This window comes from Pelophylax lessonae (genome assembly GCF_965119305.1).
Source record: "Pelophylax lessonae genome assembly, chromosome: 1".
In the NCBI taxonomy this organism is placed as follows: domain Eukaryota; kingdom Metazoa; phylum Chordata; class Amphibia; order Anura; family Ranidae; genus Pelophylax; species Pelophylax lessonae.
The window spans coordinates 593897416-593918514 of NC_138768.1; the positions used below are offsets into that span (position 1 = coordinate 593897416).

Here is a 21099-nt window from a genome sequence, read left to right on the forward strand (position 1 = left end):
GAGGTGTTATGGAAGCCCAGGAGTCTTTTTAATAGCTGCCTTTAGCTCGTCTGCATTGCTGGGTCTGGTGTCTCTCATCTTCCTCTTGACAATACCCCACAGATTCTGTATGGGGTTTAGGTCAGACTAGTTTGCTTTACCTGCATTAAACCAGATATTGGTACATTTGGCAGTGTGGGCAGGTGCCAAGTCCTGCTGGAATATGAAATCAGCATCTCCATTAAGCTGGTCAGTGGAAGGAAGCATGACGTGCTCTAGAATTTCCTGGTAGAGGACTGTACTGACTTTAAAATTAAGTAAACACGGTGGACCAACACCAGCAGATGACATGGCTCCCCCAAATTATCACAGACTGTGGAAACTTCACACTTGATTTCATGCAACTTGGATTTTGTGCCTCTCCACTCTTCCTTCAAGCTCTGGGACCTTGAGTTCCAAATAAAATGCAAAATGTACTTTCATCTGAAAAGAGGACTTTGGACCACTAAGTAGAAGCCCAGTCCTTTTTCTCCTTAGCCCAGGTAAGACACTTCTGACGTTGTCTTTGGTTCAGTAGTGACTTGACACAAGGAATGCAACAGTTGTAGTCCATGTCCTGGATACGTCTGTGTGTGGTGGTTCTTGAAGCACTGACACCAGCCATAGTCCACTCCTTATGCAACTTCCTCAAATTCTTGAATGGCCTTTGCTTCACAATCCTTTTAAGGCTCTGGTTTTTCCTGTTACTTGCGCACCTTTTTCTACCACACTTTTTCCTTCCACTCAACCTTCTATTAATATGCTTGAATACAGCACTTTGTGAGCAGCTAGCTTCTTTAGCAATGACTTTTCTCTTTCGTTTATCGACAAACACAGTGCTTCATAAATCATAACTACTAGGTTATTATGCCTCCTCCAGGAGTAGGACTAGGCAGAACAAAAAACACCTGGCTACGCCCATGGGCCATCCTCAGCTTGGTATATAACCCCCCCCCTCCCCTCTGCTCTAGGTAATCCGTTTTAATCTGTCTAGTCAGGAGTAATGACCTAGGCTCCCGGCTGGGATCTCTGGTCCTAGCAATTTTTTTTTCTCCTTCCTTACATCTTTTTTGTTTTTTCTCTCTGGAGATCTACAATCAAATGCTGAGCTGGGCGACGAGCTGGATAATCTAGATCCAGTGGTCCCCCCAGCCCAGCCAGCGAGCGCGTGCAGACTGCAGCTATGCGCTAGGTCGGCCGCAACATAGCCTCACGAGCAGAGGCTGGCCCACGAGTTAAACCTCCTTGCAGGGTCGCATGCGACCGGGCTTGGGTCTAAGTCTCAGCCGTTCCTTTGGCCGACAGCTCCCCTACTTCCTTGACGAGGATTCTGTCTGGAGCGTTACCCGCACCATGGAAGGGTAAGTACAGTCCCCCTCTCCCCTTTTGGCTATTTTTTGTGGTGGACATAGGTAACATCCTGGGGCGGTCTGACCTGCTCCCAGGTTCCCTCCTCCCATTCTTAAATTCCTCAGTGAGCTGGGCTTCCCACACTCCCTTTCCCCCAGTCTGGACCTGGAGTCTGGTGGGGGTCCCAGGGCAGAGAATGCGGCAAAGACCCCTGGGGTCTCCCCCGCTATCTCCACTCTGTAAGGGTCCTGGGATAGTGTGTGTCCTGCCCTGGTAGTCTGGAGGGGTCCCAGTGTAGGAGACCCCTAGGTGCATGCCCTACTGTTTGCAGTGTGGGTATAGTGCAGGGGGTCCCAGTGCAGAGTGCACAGCGGAGTCCCCCCTAAACGTATGTCCTACCTTCGGAGGGGTCCCCTTTCAGAGGGCACAGCATTGCAGAGGGCGCAGGGAAGATCCTGGCAGCATGCTGATGTCGTGTTGTCAAGGGGGCCATTTTTCCTTAGTCTGGCTGGTCTCCGTTTGGCGGCCATGTTGGTGTAGCCCGATGATGTCACAGGGGCCATTTTGCCGTCCGGGAGACGCTGGAGACGACCGAAGCTCGTGGGGATACCGAAGCTCCTCGTCAGTTTCCTCTACCTGTGCCCGGGACATATAAACAGGGATGGCGTCTATGACGATGCTGGGTTTGAATTCTTGGCGCTCCTCCAGTCGGTAGGGTAAGTCATTGAGAGTCCCTGTTATCTCTCTCTCTGCTGATAGGTACCCTGAGCCTTGAGGGGATCCTTTAGTGGTGCCAAAAGATTGTTTTTGTACTGCAAGGTATTCCTTTCCTTATGGAGCCTCAGGGTCACATCTCCCTCACTGACCCCCTCATGGAGGTGGCAGGTCCCTTGGAACCCCAGCTTCCCATGGTTGCACTGATGGCGGTCCTGCAGTCCTTAGTATCCTGAGTGGAAGTGGCGTGTGGGCAAAGGCCCAGGAGGAAGCATTCCCCACCTTCCCCTGCTCATCAGATTCTGAGCCCGATGCCATCATGGATGTGGCCCATCCAGGGGGGCTTAATATAACACCCCCAGATCCATCCGATAGGATGATTCCTCCATGGTCGCAACAAAAAAGCGCTGGTAGATGTACTTATCACTGCAGCGCGTGAGACTTGAAAAATGGAGGATGCGGCTGATGTAGCCATGGACATGGCTGTGTCGTTTGGTACGCATAAGTCACTTCGCACTCCAAAGGTGTTTTCTTATGTGACTTATTTTGACAGGTTTTCCTATAAGGGATGGGAACAACCAAAATTACCGATTGTGGTCCCCAAACGTTTTGCTGTATGTTACCCTTTTGTGGAGTCACTTTTAAAAAAGTGGACTAGTCCACCAGTGGTGGACCCTCCTGTTTCCAGGTTGAATAAAGTAACCATGATTCCAGTAGAGGAATTCCCGTTCTTTAATGACCCGGCTGACAGGAAAGCGGAGGCTGTGGCATGCAGCATGTTTACTTTGGCTGGTTCAACATTGCGGCCAGCCTTTGCCTCAGCCCTGCTATCTCAGACCTTAACTGAATGGGCCAAGCTTTTGTGACAGGGCCTGGGGGGGGTGAGCAAGTCCCCGCTGCTTATGTTGATTTAGCGGACCAGTTGGTCCATGGACTGCAGTTTATTTGGGCTGCAGTTTGTGATGCAGCTTTGGATATAGCTCCTGTGCTGTTCAAACTTTGTTTCAGTGGTGGTGATTAGGTGCGTGCTGTGGCTTAAGAATTGGTCCGCACACCAAGCCTCCAAGAAAGCTGTCATTGATCTGCCCTTTCAAGGTGATTGCATGTTTGGGGCTACCCTGGATGATCTCATTAAGGGTCTCACGGGGGGAGTAGATCTTCCAAATTTTCCCCAGGAGGTTCCAAGCTACCTTGGGTCTGGTAAGCCTAGAGCTATCTTCTCCAGACCCGTAAACAAGACCCCTTCAGCATGAAGGTCTGCCCTCACCCATTATTGGGGTGGTGGGACATCTTTGCTGGTTTCCGGCCCCGTGGACTTCCTTTTGTGAGCGTCAAGGTGATCTGCAAAATGTTTTTTTGGGGGGTACCAAGAAAGGGGAGCAAAGTTTTTATTCTTTTCAGGGTTTTTTTTAGGTTCTGAGTCTCCATGTGCGGATTTAATTCCTGCAAAGGTTCAGGTAATGTCCGAGCTACCTAAGGTCCCTCCTATCCCTGTCCAGGGAATTGAATTACCTAGGTCTGATTTTAATTCTGACCAGGGTGGTCCTTCCTCTAAACAAATTTTAGGAACCACAGGCCTTGATTCACTGGCTGCTGTCAAAAAGATAGTTCTCTTTCCCAATTTGCATACAGGTTCTGAGTCTGGTGGTATCCACCTTCAAGACAGTTCTGTTTGCACAGTCCTACATGCAGCTCGTTTAGCAGGTGCGGCTCCACTGGAGGATTCCCGAAGTTTATTGCGAGGTCACGGGTTCCTCTGGCAGACGCCGCAGGCATCCAAGGGCCACGGTAAGGCCAGTACCATCCTCTGCTTAGGCTTCTTCCACAGTTCCTGCGAGGAATCAAGAGCGAAGATCTTCCAATCATCCTGGTGGCCCTTAACGTCCCTTGGGGGCTTCCTCTCAGAGACCAGTTGTCCCAAGGGCTAATTTACCGTCCTGCTTTACAGTTGCTGGTTTTAATGGCCTATCTATTGAAAGCCAGGTACTGAGGGATAGAGGTTTGTCTGGATCAGTGATCCCTACTATGGTGAAGGTGAGGAGGTTGTCTTTCAGCAAGATATACCATCGTACGTGGAAAGCGTACATTTCTTGGTGTAAATCGATTGGCGCTCATCCTTGATTCTTTTCTGTGGCTCTGACCTTGGCTCGGATCTTAGCCTTTCTTCAACAGGGCATTGATCAGAAGCTGGCCTTGAGTACCATGAAGGGCCAGATGTCTGCCTTAAAAATCTTCTTTCAGCGACCCCTAGCGACACACTCTTTAGTTCGTACCTTCATTCAGGGGGGTTGACATGTGGCTTCACCTGTATGGTCTCTTTTGCTGCCATGGGATTTAAATTTTGTACTTTTTGTTCTCCAGAAATCTTCATTTGAGAATATTCTGGAGATTCCCTTGTCTACGTTATCCCAGAAGTTGAGATTCGTGGTGGCTATTACCTCGCCCGCAGGTTATCGGAATTGGCGGCATTTTCCTTTCACCGTCCCTATTTGGTGGTCCATAGGATAAAGTGGTATGAGGCATGAGCCATCAATATTATCAATACCTTTACAAAATTCTATAGGATAGATGCTTTGGCATCTGCAGATGCTTCTTTTGGCTGCAAAGTTTTGCAGGCTGCTGTTTAAGAGGGGCTGTTCCCTCTTGAGGGTTTTTTTTTCTTTAAACTTTACATTTTTCAGACAGGGCTCCGGTGACCCGGTTAAGGCTCCTGGATCCTGGTTAACTTGTGTTTAGCCTTAGGTTATTTTTCCCACCCCTCATTTTCGTTTGGATGTCCCAGTAGTTATGATTTTTGGAGCGCTGTCTGTCGAACGAAAGAGAAAATTAGATTTTTGTACTAACGTTCATCGACGGACACAGGACCCACCCGTCCTATAGAATTCTGATTTTTCTAATACTGCTTGCTACCTAACTGATTACCTAGAGCAGAGAGGGGGGGGTTATATACCAAGTTGAGGACAGCCCATGGGCGTAGCCAGGTGTTTTTTGTTCTGCCTAGTCCTACTCCTGGAGGAGGCAAAATAACCTAGTAGTTATGATTCATGGAGCGGTGTCCGTCGAACTCAGAGGAATGGATTTTAAGGCAAGAACAAAAATCCCATTTTTGTGACTTGCCCTCCTCGTGGAGGGTGTCAATGACTGTCTTTTGGACAACTGTCAAGTCAGCAGTCTTCCCCATGATTATGTAACCTACTGAACCAGACTGAGAGACCATTTAACGGCTCAGGAAACCTTCACAGGTGTTTTGAGTTAATTAGCTGATTAGAGTGTGACACCATAAGTCTACAATATTGAACTTTTTCATAATATTCTAATTTTCAGAGATACTAAATTTTGGGTTTTTCACTAGCTGTAAGCCATAATCTTCAAGAATAAAAGAAGGAAATGCTTGAAATATATCACTCTGTGAGATATATATAATGGTGTTGCGCAAACTCTAAAACATGTCAGTGAGTTAGCAAATATTGATATCAACTCATGTGGTATAAATTCATCTAAATAATATATATATATATATATATATATATAAGTGCATACAATTATAATATTCATATAAAGTGCATAATAACGTGCAATTACTTGCATTATGTGCATCAATATAATAAAGTGTCTAACAGTTCATATTTCAGTGGTGATGTGACAGTAATTTGCTTCCAAATAGAGTGCTTTTTGTGAGGATATATATATATATATATATATAAAGGTATTTGGTGTGCTTTCACCTCCTTTTGATACCTCTGTGCTCCCAGAACTCTCACCTTAAAAGGTAATCAAATAAGCTTTTTGATTACAATGCTTGGGACGAGGTTATATCAATCCCAGCCTGATTCCAGGTATCTCAGATATCTCAAAATGATCCTTGGTTGTGGTCCCTTAAAAACTCCATCTCCCACGCATAAACCATATATTGGGGTAAAGCAAAGTAATCTCCTATGGTGTAATAGGTAAAAGCAGTTAATTTATTAAAACAATAGTATCTCTTCCATTAAAAACGATGAAAAACACTGTTCTGTCAAAACCTACAGCAGCTTTGCAGTCTCTGGCATCACTTCTGGTCTGGGATGCCCTACGCATTACGTCACGGCACCGGACTTCATCAGGGTACCCTTGCGCACATTAATATCATATTCCTTTTGATTTAATATTGTACACTACGGTTTGGTTATTATTTTACAGGTACACCATCACCTATTTCACTCTGTGTAGCGCCAGTATAATTCACAAACCGGGATCTGAACAAATCTCACTCCATATATCCACATAAATGAGTGATCACATAACTGTTCAGTCCAGAAAATGAAAAATCAGTTTATGTTGTGCAAAAATCCAATACAAAGAAAAAGTAGAAAGATCTGAAGCCTCCCCATGTTAGGAAACAATCCTTCCAATAAGAGTGTTCAGTGGTCAGCCATCACCTCCCCATAGAATCAACACAAGATGGAATGTCTGCCATTCCAGCAGCGTTAATGTCTGTGTCCTTAGGTAAATTATCCAAGTGCAGGCAAACAGGTCACACTTGGTATCTACTCCAGAAAAGAACTCCTCGCCACTATCTGGTCCCGGGTCGGAAGCGGTTTGCCTGTAAGATTATGTTTTTGCTTATGTTTTTAGCACTGTACGGATTTACATTAAATGCTACACTATCAAAGCATCTCTTCGGCTCCTGGTGAGCTTTATTGATCTCAGCTTTGACCCAGGGTGGAGATCCCCTTTTAACTTGTATGCTTTCTAGAGCATCACCTGTAAGTTTAACTTCAAGTCTTATTGTAAGTTGGAGAATTGTTCCGATTTCAAAGGCTTCTGTACCGATTATAATGACACCTTTTTATAAACTGAATGAAGCTTCAAAGGCTGGGTGCATTTAATAAAAATGTATAGGTCTTCTGGGAACATGAACTTTGACTACCCTGAGGGCTGAAGTATCAATTCAGATGGATGCTACAACCAGCCCTTTCACTGATGTGGCACACTGCTTCACTGAGCACTTTTATGTACCAAGCCATTAGTCTCAATACTAATATTGTCCGCAAAGAGTTCAGACACACTCTCTTTTCAAGCTTTTGTTTAGGTATAATTTGGGTCACCAGCAGCATCAGAGTATGTATTTCATCAGACTGTTGCTCAACTGAAGTTTAGGAAACACTTCATTTTGTTCAATTATAATATGGATGTGCGCACAACTTAAATTTACATTGTTATTTTATAAAAATATTATTTTTTTAATGGATGTATAATATTTAGTAAATATTTGATTCCTTCTCTAGCAGTACAAGGTTTTGTACCTTCTTGTATGATATAACTGCATTTTGTGATGCTGAAATCCTAGTTCTGGCATTTATACGTTGGCTTCTTTGTGCTTCCAGATTCTCTGCAAGCTCAGCTCATAAATATGGGAGTGATTCCCACACTGGTGAAGCTGCTTGGCGTTCACTCTCAGAACACTGCTTTGACAGAGATGTGCCTTGTTGCGTTTGGCAACTTAGCAGAACTTGGTAAGTATGCTGAGAAGGGATTTTTTCTAAACGCATATATATATATATATATATATATATATAATTTTTTTTTTTTTTTCTCAAAGGATAGTCTGAATAATGAATTAAAGCTATGCTAGCAATCTTGCTGCAATGGATAAACAATAGCAGTAGGGCTGAAATACTTGACCCCCGGGCTGCATGTCTGACCACAAATTTGATAATTCAGTCACAATGGGTTTGATTTACTAAATCGGAGAGTGCAAAATCTGGCACATCTATGCATGGTAGCCAATCGGCTTCTAACTTCAGCTTGTTCAATTAAGCTTTGACAAAAAAAAAACTGGAAGCTGATTGGTTTCTATGCAAAGCTGCATCAGATTTTGTACACTCCAGTTTTAGTAAATGAACTCCTGTATCTCTACTATAGGAAAGGATTAACTGAGTCTATACTTCAGCAGAAATCATGTGACCAAATGCCTAGACTTCACGTGATCAGTGCTAAAAAGAGCCTGGAACAGATTTCACGTCAGTAAATGTATTGCAGCTCTTTCGTTATTTATAGTGCTCAGTAAGACCGTTAACACAGCCTTGATTCAACATTTGAATATACTGTAGGTCGTCTTCATTTACATTTGGTAAAAATGAGCTGACCATGAAAAATCTGATATTCTGATTAAAAGCCTAAAATCTCTTCAAAACCCATTCATTACCCTAACTAACCTTAGCTAAGTGCCACATTTCTACGTACATCCTTTCTGATCAGAAGTCAAATCTTACATAAGCTCCATTTCAAAGCTTTCACAGGGTTAACTGTGCTCTTCCTTACATGACAGTGTTCAGTCCTTGTGATTGGCTGATCAGACCCAAGCATTGCGTCTGATCACTTAACTGCCGTGTATGTAATCACTGGGTGTCATTTACACGGATGACTGAGGAAAGCTTGTGGTGGATTTAAAATAACTGTGAGGGCAATGCTGAGATAGAGGAGAGCATTGCTGCATTTTTTAAATACAATTTCATAACCATTATATTAAATAGCTCAGAGTTCGATTTAAAAAGTATTTCCCCTTTTGCAGTTAACTTTGAGAAAAAAAGCTAATACAGTGCCTTGAAAATGTTTTCATACCCCTTGAAATTTTCCACAATTTGTCATGTTACAACCTAAAATGTAAATTTATTTTATTGGGATTTTATGTGATAGACCAACACAAAGTGGCACATAATTGTGAAGTAAAAGGAAAATGATGAATGGTTTTCAACATTTTTTACAAATATCTGAAAAGTTTGGCATGCATTTGTATTCAGCCCCTTTTTCTCTGATACCCCTAAGTAATATCTAGTGGAACCAATTGCCTTCAGAAGCCACATACCACCTGCGTGTAATTTAATTTCAGTATAAATACACCTATTCTTTGAAGCCCTCAGAGGTTTGTTAGAGAACCTTCGTGAACAAACCGCATCATGAAGGCCAAGGAACACACCAAACAGGTCAGGAATAAAGCTATGGAGAACTTTAAAGCAGGGTTAGGTTATTAAAAAAAAAAAAAAGAAATCCCAAGCTTTGAACAGCTCACAGAGCATTGTTCACTCCATCATCCGAAAAGGGAAAGAATATGGCACAACTGCAAACCTACCAAGACATGGCCGTCCACCTAATCTGACAGGCTGGGCAATGAGAGCATTAATCAGAGAAGTAGCCGAGAGGCCCATGGTAACTCTGGAGGAGCTGCAGAGATCCACAGATCAGTAGCAAATTACCTCCTCTGTAACTCTAAACTGGTAACCGTTAAAATATTTTAAAGCGTCGCCTATGGAGATTTGCAATATACAAAAAAAATTGGGCTAACTTTACGGTTTAGTTTTTTTTTTTAATTCAGTGAAGTGATTTTTTCCAAAAATTGCGCTTGAAAGACCGCTGCGCAAATACCATGTGACATAAAGTATTGCAATGACCGCCATTTTTTTCTTCAGAGTCTTTGTAAAATATATATAATGTTTTCGGGTTCTAAGTAATTTTCTAGCAAAAAATACTGATTTTAACTTGAAAACAACAATGGCAGAAATAGGCTTGGTCTGTAAGTGGTAATGAAAATGTTAAGGCATCAGCAGCCAGCCCCCCCCCCCCCTTTTACTTTACTGTGTAGCTCTTCTCTCCCCTCTTGCAGTTATTACTGGCTTTTGGTGGGGCACCGGGAGCTCCCCTGGCTCCCAGTGCTTTCAGTCAAAGCCAGTGATGAGGGAGAGGGGGAAATTCCGCTGTCTGTGTCAGTGAATGCAGCAGCAGGGCTCGGAAGCAAGCACGCACGAATGCCCATGGGGGCACTGAACAGAGAGATGGGGCCAGGAGCGTCAGTAGCATCAGAGCGTCCGCTGGTAACCTGTAGAAATTTTTAAAATGTCGCCTATGGGGATTTTTAAGTACCAAAGTTTGCCGCCATTCCGCGAGCATGAGCAACTTTTAAGCATGACATGTTGGGTATCTATTTTCTCGGCGTAACATTATCTTTCACATTATGGAAATAAATTGGGCTAACTTTACTGTTTTCTTATTTTTAATTTAAAAAATGAATTATTTCCAAAAAAACTGCGTTTGGAAGACCACTGGGCAAATACGGTGTGATAAAAAACATTGCAACGATCTCCATTTTATTCTCTAGGGTCTCTGCTTAAAAAAATATATAATGTTTGGGGGTTCTAAGTAGTTTTCTAGCAAAAAAACTGATTTTAGCTTGTAAACACCAAGTGTCAAAAATAGGCTGGTCTTAAAGTGGTTAAATGTGTGGATGTATTTTGTTTTCCTTATTTAATATTAGCAGTCAATTTCATAATTTGCCCTTTCATTTCATATTAGTCAATATTTTCATAATTTATATATCTGTGACTTGACCTTTATTGTATGTTAAAGTGATTCTCCTTGCTTTCATAGTTCTTCTAATGGTTGTTTTAGAATGTTTACATCACATTTCCACTTTCAGCTTTAGTTGTCCAAAGGCAAAAGTTTACATTCTATTTATAGAAGAGAATTATGAAATGAACTCCCAAAAGCCTGCTTTTAAAAGTAATGTATATTCAGAGACTGATGTTTACTTTTGTGTTTGTGTTGCATACTATTAGAGTCCAGTAAAGAACAGTTTGCTTCAACAAATGTTGCAGAAGAACTTGTAAAACTTTTTAAAAAGCAGACCGAGCATGAAAAGAAAGAGATGATTTTTGAAGTTTTGGCTCCTCTTGCAGAAAATGGTAAGAAAAATTATTTGCTTATATAATATTTAATTACAACATATACATTAAGTGGCCAGAAAAACAGCAAAGTGCTTTTGTTATTTTGGACCACCCCAGTAACAGCTGTCACATATCATGCCAGTGACTCCGCAAAGTTCTGTAGATACATATGTGTGTCACAAGATTAAATTATAAACACAGTGTGGGTGCTCTGAGTCTGCTGAGATCTGAACCTGGAGCTGCTTAGAGAAAAACTATAGTTCTTCTGTGAACCATGCTGCAGCACTTTGCTGTCTTCTCCTTTAGGCGTCAGAGATCCTTTCTACTATGAGACAAACTGAAAATTCAAAAGTAGAGTTACTGGTAATGCCAGTTCTACTACTGGGCTGCATTAAGATATTCTCCTTCCTTAATCGTTTTGAATGTATACTTTCTTCTTAACCATTGGGTTAACTGCCCCCTACAGGAGTAGGACACTAGGTAGAAAAAAAAGTCTGGCTACACCTATGGGCATTTCCAGGGGTAAACTCCCTCTCTCTGCTATAGGTACTCAGGTTTTTTTCTGCCTAGTCTGGATTAAGGACCTAGTTCCTTGCTGGGATCTCTGGTCCTGGCAATTTCTTTTTCTTTTTAGATAGATTTTTTTTCTCCTGTTTTTTTTCCCCTGTTTTTTTTCCTGTGAGATCTACAATCAACTGCTGGACTGGGCGACGGGCTGAATAATCTAGATCCAGTGGTAACCACAGTCTGCCCAAGCGTGCGCAGACCCCAGCTCTGCGCTATGTCAGCCTCGACATAGCCCCACCGGACGGGGGCTGGCCTGCGAGTTAAACTCCTCGTGAGGTCGCATTCCTCCTGGCCGACAGCCCCCCATTTAGATGGCGACTGGCTCTTCCTGTAGTGGTGCCTGCTTGGTTCCTGGTATGGTGAGTAGCTGTCACCCCTTTTCCCCTGGAGGGTTTTGGGGTGGACGTGGGCCTTCCATGGGTCGGTCAGACCCCTGGGTTCCCCTCCTTCCCGTCATGGCACCCCCCCTCATCTGTCCCCCCATTCTACCCCCTCCACTTATGCTGGGGCTTTGTGGGTGGTGTGGTCCACCTTCTGTGGTGGGGCAGGACGCTGTGGGGGAGGCTGTACCTGGTGGGGGCTCCTGCCAGGGCTCCTCATCCTGCCTGGGCCTGTCCTTGAGGCCTCTGGGACCCTAGTGGTGCTGCCATTTTGTTGTAGACTTGTGCTTCAATGCACGAGGGCCATTTTGTGGTGGTTTGCCATAGAGAAGAGCAGTGGCCATGTCTGTGGAGCCTTCAGGGCGGCGTTTTCGGCAGTGGGAGCCCTTTCTCATCCCCTGTTACTGACTCCTGGATCCTTTCATATCCTGATCGCTGCTCATGCAGTGCAGATTCTCCTGGTGGCTGCAGTGCCTGGTTTGCGCAGGGTGGTGAGTCTGGTGGGTTTCTCTCCCTTTCTGCTGAGGATCGATTGGTGCTCTGTGACTGGCAACCGGGTGGTGGTGCCAGAGTGGTGGGAGTTTCCCTTAGCGGTGTTATACACTTTTTTGTGGGGGTCCCCCTGGTGAATCATGGAGTCTTTTGTTTGGTCTCACCTCCGCTCCTCTGGTTTTCACAAAAGGGTTGGCCCCGGTGCTAGCATTGTTACGCCAATGGGGGATCGCGGTACTGGGCTACTTGGATTACCTCCTTCTGCGAGCGGAGTCTCCTACTGTTCTGGTGGAAAGCCTTGCAATCACCATACAAACTTTGAGGGAGTTTGGCTGGATTCTGAATTTTCAGAAGTTTACCCCTGGTTCCGTCCACAAAGCTGAACTATCTGGGTCTGACTCTAGACTCGGCCTAAGCCAGAGTGCTCCTTCCTGTGGACAAACGGCAGAAACTGCCGGCTTCAATTCGTCTCCTGCTGTCCAGCAGATGGTCATCCCTCCAGACTTGCATGCGGGTGCTGGGCCTGATGGTGTCTACCTTTTGGGGAGGTTCAGTTTGGACAGTTCCATACGAGCTCCCTGCAAGGGAGATTCTGGCCAAATAGGACAAAAATCCGCAGTCTCTGGACAATCAGATCCGGCTGACCCGGGTAACGAAAGAGTCCCTGATATGGTGGCTTCGTTCTCTGGCGCTTCGGCTGGGAAAATCCTTCCTCCCCTTGTATAGGACAGTGGTCACCACGGAGGCCAGCCTCTCCGGCTGGGGAGGTGTCCTCTGCAAAAATTCCGCTCAGGATCTGAACACTGGAATAGATTAATGTCTTGGCACTCCGAGCGATCAGACTGTGCCTGGAACATTGGACGGATCAGCTTCAGGGATGTCCAGTGTGCATTCAATCGGACAATGTCACGGCCGTTGCTTATGTCAATCACCAGGGGGGGGGGGGGGTGTCCTGGTGGCTCTGGAGGTAGCCGGCATTCTAAGGTGGGCAGAGCGGTTCGTTCTCTCTGTCGTGCACATTCCTGGGGTGGAAAACTGGCAGGCAGATTACCTCAGTTGGCAGGCGTTGGACCAAGGGGAGTGGTCCCTTCATCCGTAGGTGTGTTATCAGTTGTGTCTCCGGTGGGGCATCCCCGAGGTGGTTCTGTTGGCGTCTCGGCTCAACAGAAAGGTGCAGAGGTTTATGGCTTGGTTACGGGGTCCTCTGGCGGATTCCACAGATGTGCTGGTGGCCCCGTGGGGTCAGTATCATCTGATTTATGCCTTCCCTCCTCTCAAGCTTCGGCCAAGACTTCTACTCAAGATCGTATATATATATATATATATATATATATATATATATATATATATATATATATATATATGGAGAAAGGTTGGGACTTTATATGAGGTTACAACTAACCATTGTACCTCCATCCCTATAATCGGAAACAAATAGAGAGGGTTGGGACTTTAAGTGAGGGATAAGACTGAGTCTGATTGTAAAGCAAAAACATAAAAAGTAAAAATAAATATAAATTTTATTAGGTACAGCAGATGGTGACAATGTTAAAACATGTAAAAATACAAGATAACATACCTGAATAATTCCAGTCTGACCAAGACTTATTGAAGGTATACAGTATATCAATGGTCTAAATGCTGGAATTCCAAAGTAAAATGAGAAAATAGTTGAGACAGACATATGTAAATAGTATAGGAAGAATTTTCCATGGAGATTGCGTCCTGTAATGCTCTACCCGTTTCGTGTTTCTACATTCGTCAGGAGCAGAAGCAATCAATTGTCTATCAAGGAGTAATAAATATCAAAAGATATGCCAAAGTGTCTACTAGTATCGTCGCCAAGGCATGGCAATGTCTGTCACAATAGATGGTCTACTTACAAATTGGTTTAAACTGTCGCCCCATGGGGCTTGTGAAGGAGGGTGTTCTGAGACCGTCTAACCCGGGAACTGAGGGAGTAGTGTCATGCGCTTGTGGGGTAGAAAAGCAGAGATATAGGATGGGTGTCATCTCCAGGGAGGAAAACCACAGCCACTGCTAGTAATCTAATACAGTTCCTAAAGATATATGTAATGAAGCAAGTATGTTCATATGTCAAGAGTATAAGTATCATGAGGTATAATATAAATAATGAGTACCATGCATAGTAAGGCTTGGAAATAATACCAAACCCAGGAGGAGAAGAAAAAGAGAAAGCACTTGTGCTGTGCAGAGCGTGAATCAGGTGGGTCAAGTGTCAGCCTTAGCGGTCTTCTTTCAATGGCCCTTGGCCACATACTCCCTGGTATGTACTTTTCTTAGGCACGTGACCCCTCCAGTGCGGTCCCTGTTGCCACCTCAATTTGGTGCTCTCTGTCTTCCAGAAGCCTCCTTTTGAGAATATTCAGGCGATTCCCCTGCTTATGCGGTCCCAGAAGGTGGCCTTTTTGGTGGCTATCACCTCTGTGCGCAGGGTGTCCGAATTGGCGGTGTTATCCTGTCGTTCACCCTACTTGGTGGTTCACAAAGATAAAGTGGTTCTTCGGCCCTGTCCGTCGTTCCTTCCAAAGGTTGTCTCTGATTTTCATTTGAATGAAGACATTGTATTGCCTTCCCTGTGTCCCAGGTCAAAACATCTGAAGGAAATTGCCTTGCATTCCTTGGATGTGGTCTGTGCAATTAGGGTGTACCTGGCAGCTACAGAGTCTTTTAGGAAGTCAGACTCGCTGTTTGTGCTCACGGATGGGCCTCTGAAAGGGTTGTCCGCTTCCTCTGTGACCATTTCCAGATGGATCAGACGGTGGTTCAGATCTATTCAATCAAGGGTCAGGTTCCTTCTTTCCCTATCAAGACGCATTCTACTTGACGCTCAGTGCCTCCTGGGCCTTTCATCATCCAAGCGTCAGTGACGCAGGTTTGCAAAGCGGCCACCTGGTCATCGCTGCACACTTTCACAAAGTTCTATAAAGTGGATTCGTTGGCATCTGCGGATGCTTCCTTTGGCCTTAACCGGTTGCCGACTGCGCACAGTATATTTACTGCGGCAGTCGGCCCCGGCCAGGCAGAGTGACGTAGGTCTACGTCGCTCGCCTGTCACTCCTTCTAGAGCCAATAGCGGGCGGGCGCGCGCCCGCTGAGGCGCGCGCCCGCCTCGGCTCGTTCACGGAGGAGTGCGGGAGTGTGACTGGCAGACCCGATGTCCGCCGGTCACACTACGATCGCCGGTACAGCGGGAGAAAGACAGAGCGGCTTATGTAAACAGGCCGCCTGTCAGTTCTCCCTGTGTAAAAGTGAAGATCAGACAGTTCTACTATGTAGAACTGTTGATCTTTGTTTTTACACTAGTAGACCTGTCCCTGCACAGTTAGAATCACGCCCCTAGGACACACTTAACCCCTCCCTGTCCAATACTGTTAACCCCTTCCCTGCCAGTGTCATTTTTGCAGTAACAGTGCATATATATAGCACTGATTACTGCAGTAATGTCACTGGTACCCCCAAAAGTGTCAAAAATGTCAGTCAAGGGTCCGATCTGTCCGCCGCAATGTCGCAGTACCGCAAAAAAATCGCAGATCGCCGCCATTACTCGTTTAAAAAAAAAAACACCAAAAATGACAAAAATCTTTCCCTTTGTTAGTAAACGCGATAACTTTTGCGCAAACCAATCAAAATACGCTTTTTGCGATTTTTTTTTTTACCAAACATAGGTAGCGTAAAACAAATTGGCCGAAAATTTTAAAAAATTTTGATTTTTACATTTTTTGGGGGGGAATTTCATATAAAAAAAAGTGAAAAATATTGTTGTTTTTGCAAAAATTACGCTCTTTTTTTTGTTTATAGCGCGTGATCAAAAAATCGCACAGGTGATCAAATACCACCAAAAGAAAGCTCTGTTTGTGGGAAAAAAAGGACGTGAAATTTGTTTAGGTACAGCGTCGCACGACCGCGCAATTGTCCGTTAAAGTCACGCAGTATTGCAGGCTGCTGTTAGAGGACCTGGCCTTCTTTGAGAGTATAATTGTTTTTTTCAGGTGAGCTCCATTTGTTTTGGTTGAGCTCCTGTTTACCTGGTTGGCTATAGTTAGCCTTGGGAGTTTCTTTTTCGCTGTTCCCACCCCTCATGTTTAACACTGCTTTGGGACGTCCCAGTGGTTAAGAAGATCAGGAGCCATGTCCGTCAATAAACAAAAGAGAAAATGAGATTTTTGACTTACCGTAAAATCCGTTTGTCTGATGTTCATTGATGGACACATCACCCACCCCTCTGTGGAGTTGTAATTCTTCTGACAATGCTTGTAAAAAAACTGAGTGGCTATAGCAGAGAGAGGGAGTATACCCCCTGGGACAGCCCATAGGCGTAGCCAGGCCTTTTTTCTACCTAGTGTCCTACTCCTGTAAGGGGCAGTATAACCCAATGGTTAAGAAATGGATTTTACGGTAAGTCAAAAATCCCATTTTTTTTCTGCAGCCACTTTGGATCTAAATAATTCTGAAGTCCACATATTTATTTATTTATGTTGGTTTGTTTTGGTTGCAGCACTTACACTGAAATGTTTTGCTTTTCCATTTTGCTTACTGCGCCCTACCTATTCAGTGCTGTTTAATTGCTTGTAACATGTAATAAACAGCGTGTTAGCTGCTGCTGAGATGTGACTTGTCTGAAAAGCCAAACTGACCTTTCTGTAGGAAGCAAAGTACTGCGTCCTGCTGACATCTCTCCTGCTGTGACAGTTTCTGACAGAGGCTGTTAACACAATAAAAGAAATGCAATTTGCAACCAAGCAAGCAAAGACTCACTAAATCCTTCATCAGTTTTGATTCTGCTAGTCACACTCTATGCTTGCAGAGCTTTCATGTCTGTGTAGGACCAGTTAAAATTGTGTAAGTTAGTTTGATGGGGACTTGCCAATGTATTCTGGTTGTTGAAAATTGTATTGGTGCTATCACCACAATCACCTACCTTCACCACCGTCCCACTGTTTCATATACATATTGAATTAGAATATAGATATAATGGGGTTAACTTAATAAAAAAAAAAGGGTCCCCCCTGCAGGTTTAAGCCATAATGTGCTAGTATGCACTGTATACTAGCGCATTATTTTACACTTTAGGGGTTAGACAGGGGTTTCATCTAAGACAGGGTTCGCAAGCTCCAAGTGTCTGATTGGCCAGACCTGAGATTACGTCACTCCCGCTCATGCCCTGGGCATGGCCCGGAGCTCTGAAGGGACGGCACCAGTATGCTGTTGCTTCAGAGCGCATGCGCTGGTGACGTCACCGACTACTGCTCACTGGAATATCTCCTAGATAGCGCACTTTTAGAAGATATTAATTTTACCTACAGGAAAGCTTTATTATAAGCTTACTTGTAAGTAAAAATGGCAAAAAAGGGTTTACTACCAATTAAAGCGGAGTTCCACCCTGGGAATACTTTTTTTAATAAAAATACCCGCGGGACAGTCAGGGCTAGTACATTCCACAATGGCTAGCCTCTGATCTGTCCCGGGTTGCACTTACCTTTTAGGATAAATACCTTGAAAAAGTATTGTCCAGCGCTGCCATCTCAGGTGTGGGCAGCTTGAAGCCAGCGCGATCCTCTTCTGCGTCCTCTTCGGTCTTCTTCGGTCTCACGATGCACTGCCCCGGCCCCACCGTCACTTCCGGTGCGCGTGCGTCATCCCTCCACAGCTTCTGGGCATGCCCAGAAGCTGTTTAGAAGGGAATGACGCGCGCACCCCGGAACTGACGTCGGAGCCGGTGCAGGCGCAATGATTCCTGGGAGCGATGACGTTCAGCTCCCAGGAATCATTGCAAAGCCAGGAAGTGATGACGGGCCGTGGCCGCCGAGGGGGAGGAAGAAGGAAGTAAGGTAAGTATATTTTCTTCTCTACGAGGTAAGTAAAAAAAAAAAAAAAAAATGCGATTATCCATTTGTTTTTCAGGTGACCCGGAGCGAGAAGATGGAGGTAAGTATCATTTTAGGGTGGAACTCCACTTTAAGGATGCTAATAAATTGCAAAGGAGAGCAAAGGGCCACATAGAAAAGAAAACAAAAATATAATGTGACTGCCACACATCATTTACTTGTGGTGCAAAAGGCAGGTTAGGGGGAGATTAGAGTTACATGTATTGTATATAAAGCCATGCTCAACTAGTTGTGGATATTGAGCATATTTAGCAGGCCCAAAAAAAACCTAATGGAAGTACAGTGGGCATGCATAGCATGCCCTGTTTTTCTGCCGTCCCCAATTCTGCATTTTCTTTGCAAATCTAGGCTGTCAACATGTAGAGCCAAGAGTTGCTGTGTAAATGCAGCAGCTCTTACAAGTGCTGCTAACAAAAATTGACTTTCTGGTCTAGTCAGTGAAATTCAGTGAAGCAGTTTTGCCACTTTTCTGACTGTATGGCCCTTTAAAAGGTCCTGTGCCAGATCCAGAGTCCTGTCACTGGCTTTGGTAGCTTTATGTGTAGGCCCAGATTTTTTACAACATCATTGTGATGGAAACATTGGTAGCAGTGTTCGTGGTATCTTTAAAGTGCCTCTAATGCTTTTTATACCCTCCTTCCTTTTTCTTTCCCTGTCCTGTCCTTTCACCACAGAAACATATAGGTGGGTCTGTCACCTTACACCCTGTTCTAATTTATTGGTTTGTACTATGTTTTTGGGTACTGTATACATTCTTTCCATTGCACAGCTTTGATCTCCTTTTTTATATATGGTCTTCATTGATTATGCCACATATTCTGTGTCGCATTTACACCCTTGTGTATGTTTGTACCCTGGAATTTGTCTAAATAAAAAGTTATTTGACTTTAAAAAAAAAAAAAAAAGTTGAAAAGGTAGAGAAAAAAATGCGGCAGATTCAGCTAGTTTATAACAGTACCAAACTTTACAAAGTGGTGCTACTATTATTATTCAGGATTTATATAGCGTGGACAGTTTACGCGGCGCTTTACAACATAAGGGTGAACAGTACAATTACAATACAATTTAATACAGTTATTAAAAGTTATTTATTACTAACCCAATGCCAGTTTTTTTTAACCAACGAAGCTAACGAGTAGAACATGTAACATGTTGCAGAAGGTGAATTTATCCTTTAACCCTTTCGCTGCTAGAGCTGTTTTTATGCTTTTTGCACACGTTTAGAAAATCATTTTAGGTCTGAAGAGTACATAAAAACCCCCTAAACATATATTTTCTGAAAGCAGACACCCTAGAGAACAAAATCGTGGTAGTTTCAATTTTTTATGTCACACATTATTACCGCAAAGGTCTAGGAAACACAAAATTTCAGTAAAAAACACATTAAAGTTAATTTTAGGGGGCACAAAACGTAATAAATGACTCTGTTTGTTTGTTCCCATGCGCCCATGTAATAGTGGTAAACTTCAGTACCCTTCATTTTCCATGGGTGATGCTTCATAAGCCTCCTATAGGTCATCAGTTTAGCGTTTCAAAGGAGGTCTGGTGCTAGCTGTATTCTCATTCTGGCGTGTGCAGCGATATTTATCATGTATCACAATCCATGTTTTCAAGCATACGTGCCCCGACGTGTGCGTTTACGTTTGTATTACTTTGCTTGGGTGTAATTGAAATTTTTTACAATTAAAAAAAAAAAAAAAAAGACCCTGCATGTCTCTCCTGCGCTCCACCGATTTGTAATGCACATGACACTGCATTACATTTTTCCCGACCTTGATGGCCAGGGAAACTGTCAATGGGTACCCGGAAATGACGTCATCTACTTCACTTCTGGGTCAGCAACAAGAAGGGGAGGAGAGCAGACCCAGGCCCTTTCCAGCAGCACCCACAATGCTGGTGCCAGGCCTGCATTGGGGGTGGGTGTGCTGGGTGCATGGAAGCATTCAGGAGGCAGCCCAGGTGCCAGGACGCAATTTCCTGTTGCCATGGCGTCTTAGCACCTGGGATTTTTCGAGCCCTGCTTTAACCCCTGTAGTTTACCCTAATTAACTTCTTCCTTTTCCCGTGATGCAAAACTGTGAATTTTGATTTCATTTTGAAACTGTGTACTTATTTACAGCCCGCTCCCATGCGGTCACATGATCCCGTAGCTCCGTGTGTCAGTGAGTTGCTAGTTGCAGGGGAGAGGAGGGAGCACTGAGCTATAGGAGCTTATAGTTGATGTCACCACTCTCAGAATTCCCAGTCATTCCTCTCCCTTACAGCTGGCTGCTCACTGACACAAGGGGTCATGTTGGCTGAAAAAAGAGAAGTATGCACATCTTCTCTCTCTTTTTTTTTAACATAATGTAGACAGGATAGGTAGCAGAAGAAGAAAGGGGACATTTTTAAGAATAGTTATGGTTGGGCAGGAATTCCACTTTGTGTTGCAGACACTCTGCATCTCAACAGCTACAACACCTTTTAGCACCATACATTTTCATCATACTAATTTCAGCGCCACAACACTTTTCAAGGAGTGCAGGACACTAGGGCAGAAAACCTGCCCTCCGCAAGTGCCGCAGTACATGTTATATGCACACACTTCCTTTGTGCATCTCTGCCTGCGATTCAGCCGGCTCCAAGCAAATTTCAGGGTATCCCCTCCCTGCTGCTGCCTTACAGCGACTGGGTCACATACATAACCTTTCATGCTTCTTCGGTGCTTTGTGAGTAGCCCTTTTGATAATCACTAATTGCAGTGTACAATCTGAGAGACATTAAAATGATAGCTTGGACCACTGTCCCCTGTCTTGAGTGGCAGCACTCCTCAGGGAAGAAGAATGTGTCTTATCTATGAGTATTAATGTGACTTGTTGGATGAGAAGCCTCAGTCTTCTGATATAATTTCAAAATTTAGGGATACTAATCTGGGCCTTTTTGACACCGTATATACGTGCCTTGACCTGGGACAACCTGTGCCAACCAAAA

At 44.2% G+C, this 21099-nt stretch overlaps 1 protein-coding gene across 2 annotated transcripts in view; it reads left to right on the top strand.

The window, feature by feature from the left end:
* RAP1GDS1 (Rap1 GTPase-GDP dissociation stimulator 1) overlaps positions 1 to 21099 on the top strand; it is a 226473-nt gene that overhangs the window by 143070 nt on the left and 62304 nt on the right. For both annotated transcript variants that reach the window (XM_082244132.1, XM_082244133.1), the window contains 2 exons: positions 7449 to 7577; positions 10674 to 10799. In XM_082244132.1, the coding sequence (XP_082100258.1) occupies positions 7449 to 7577; positions 10674 to 10799 (255 nt within the window). The remainder of the gene's footprint in view (positions 1 to 7448; positions 7578 to 10673; positions 10800 to 21099) is intronic.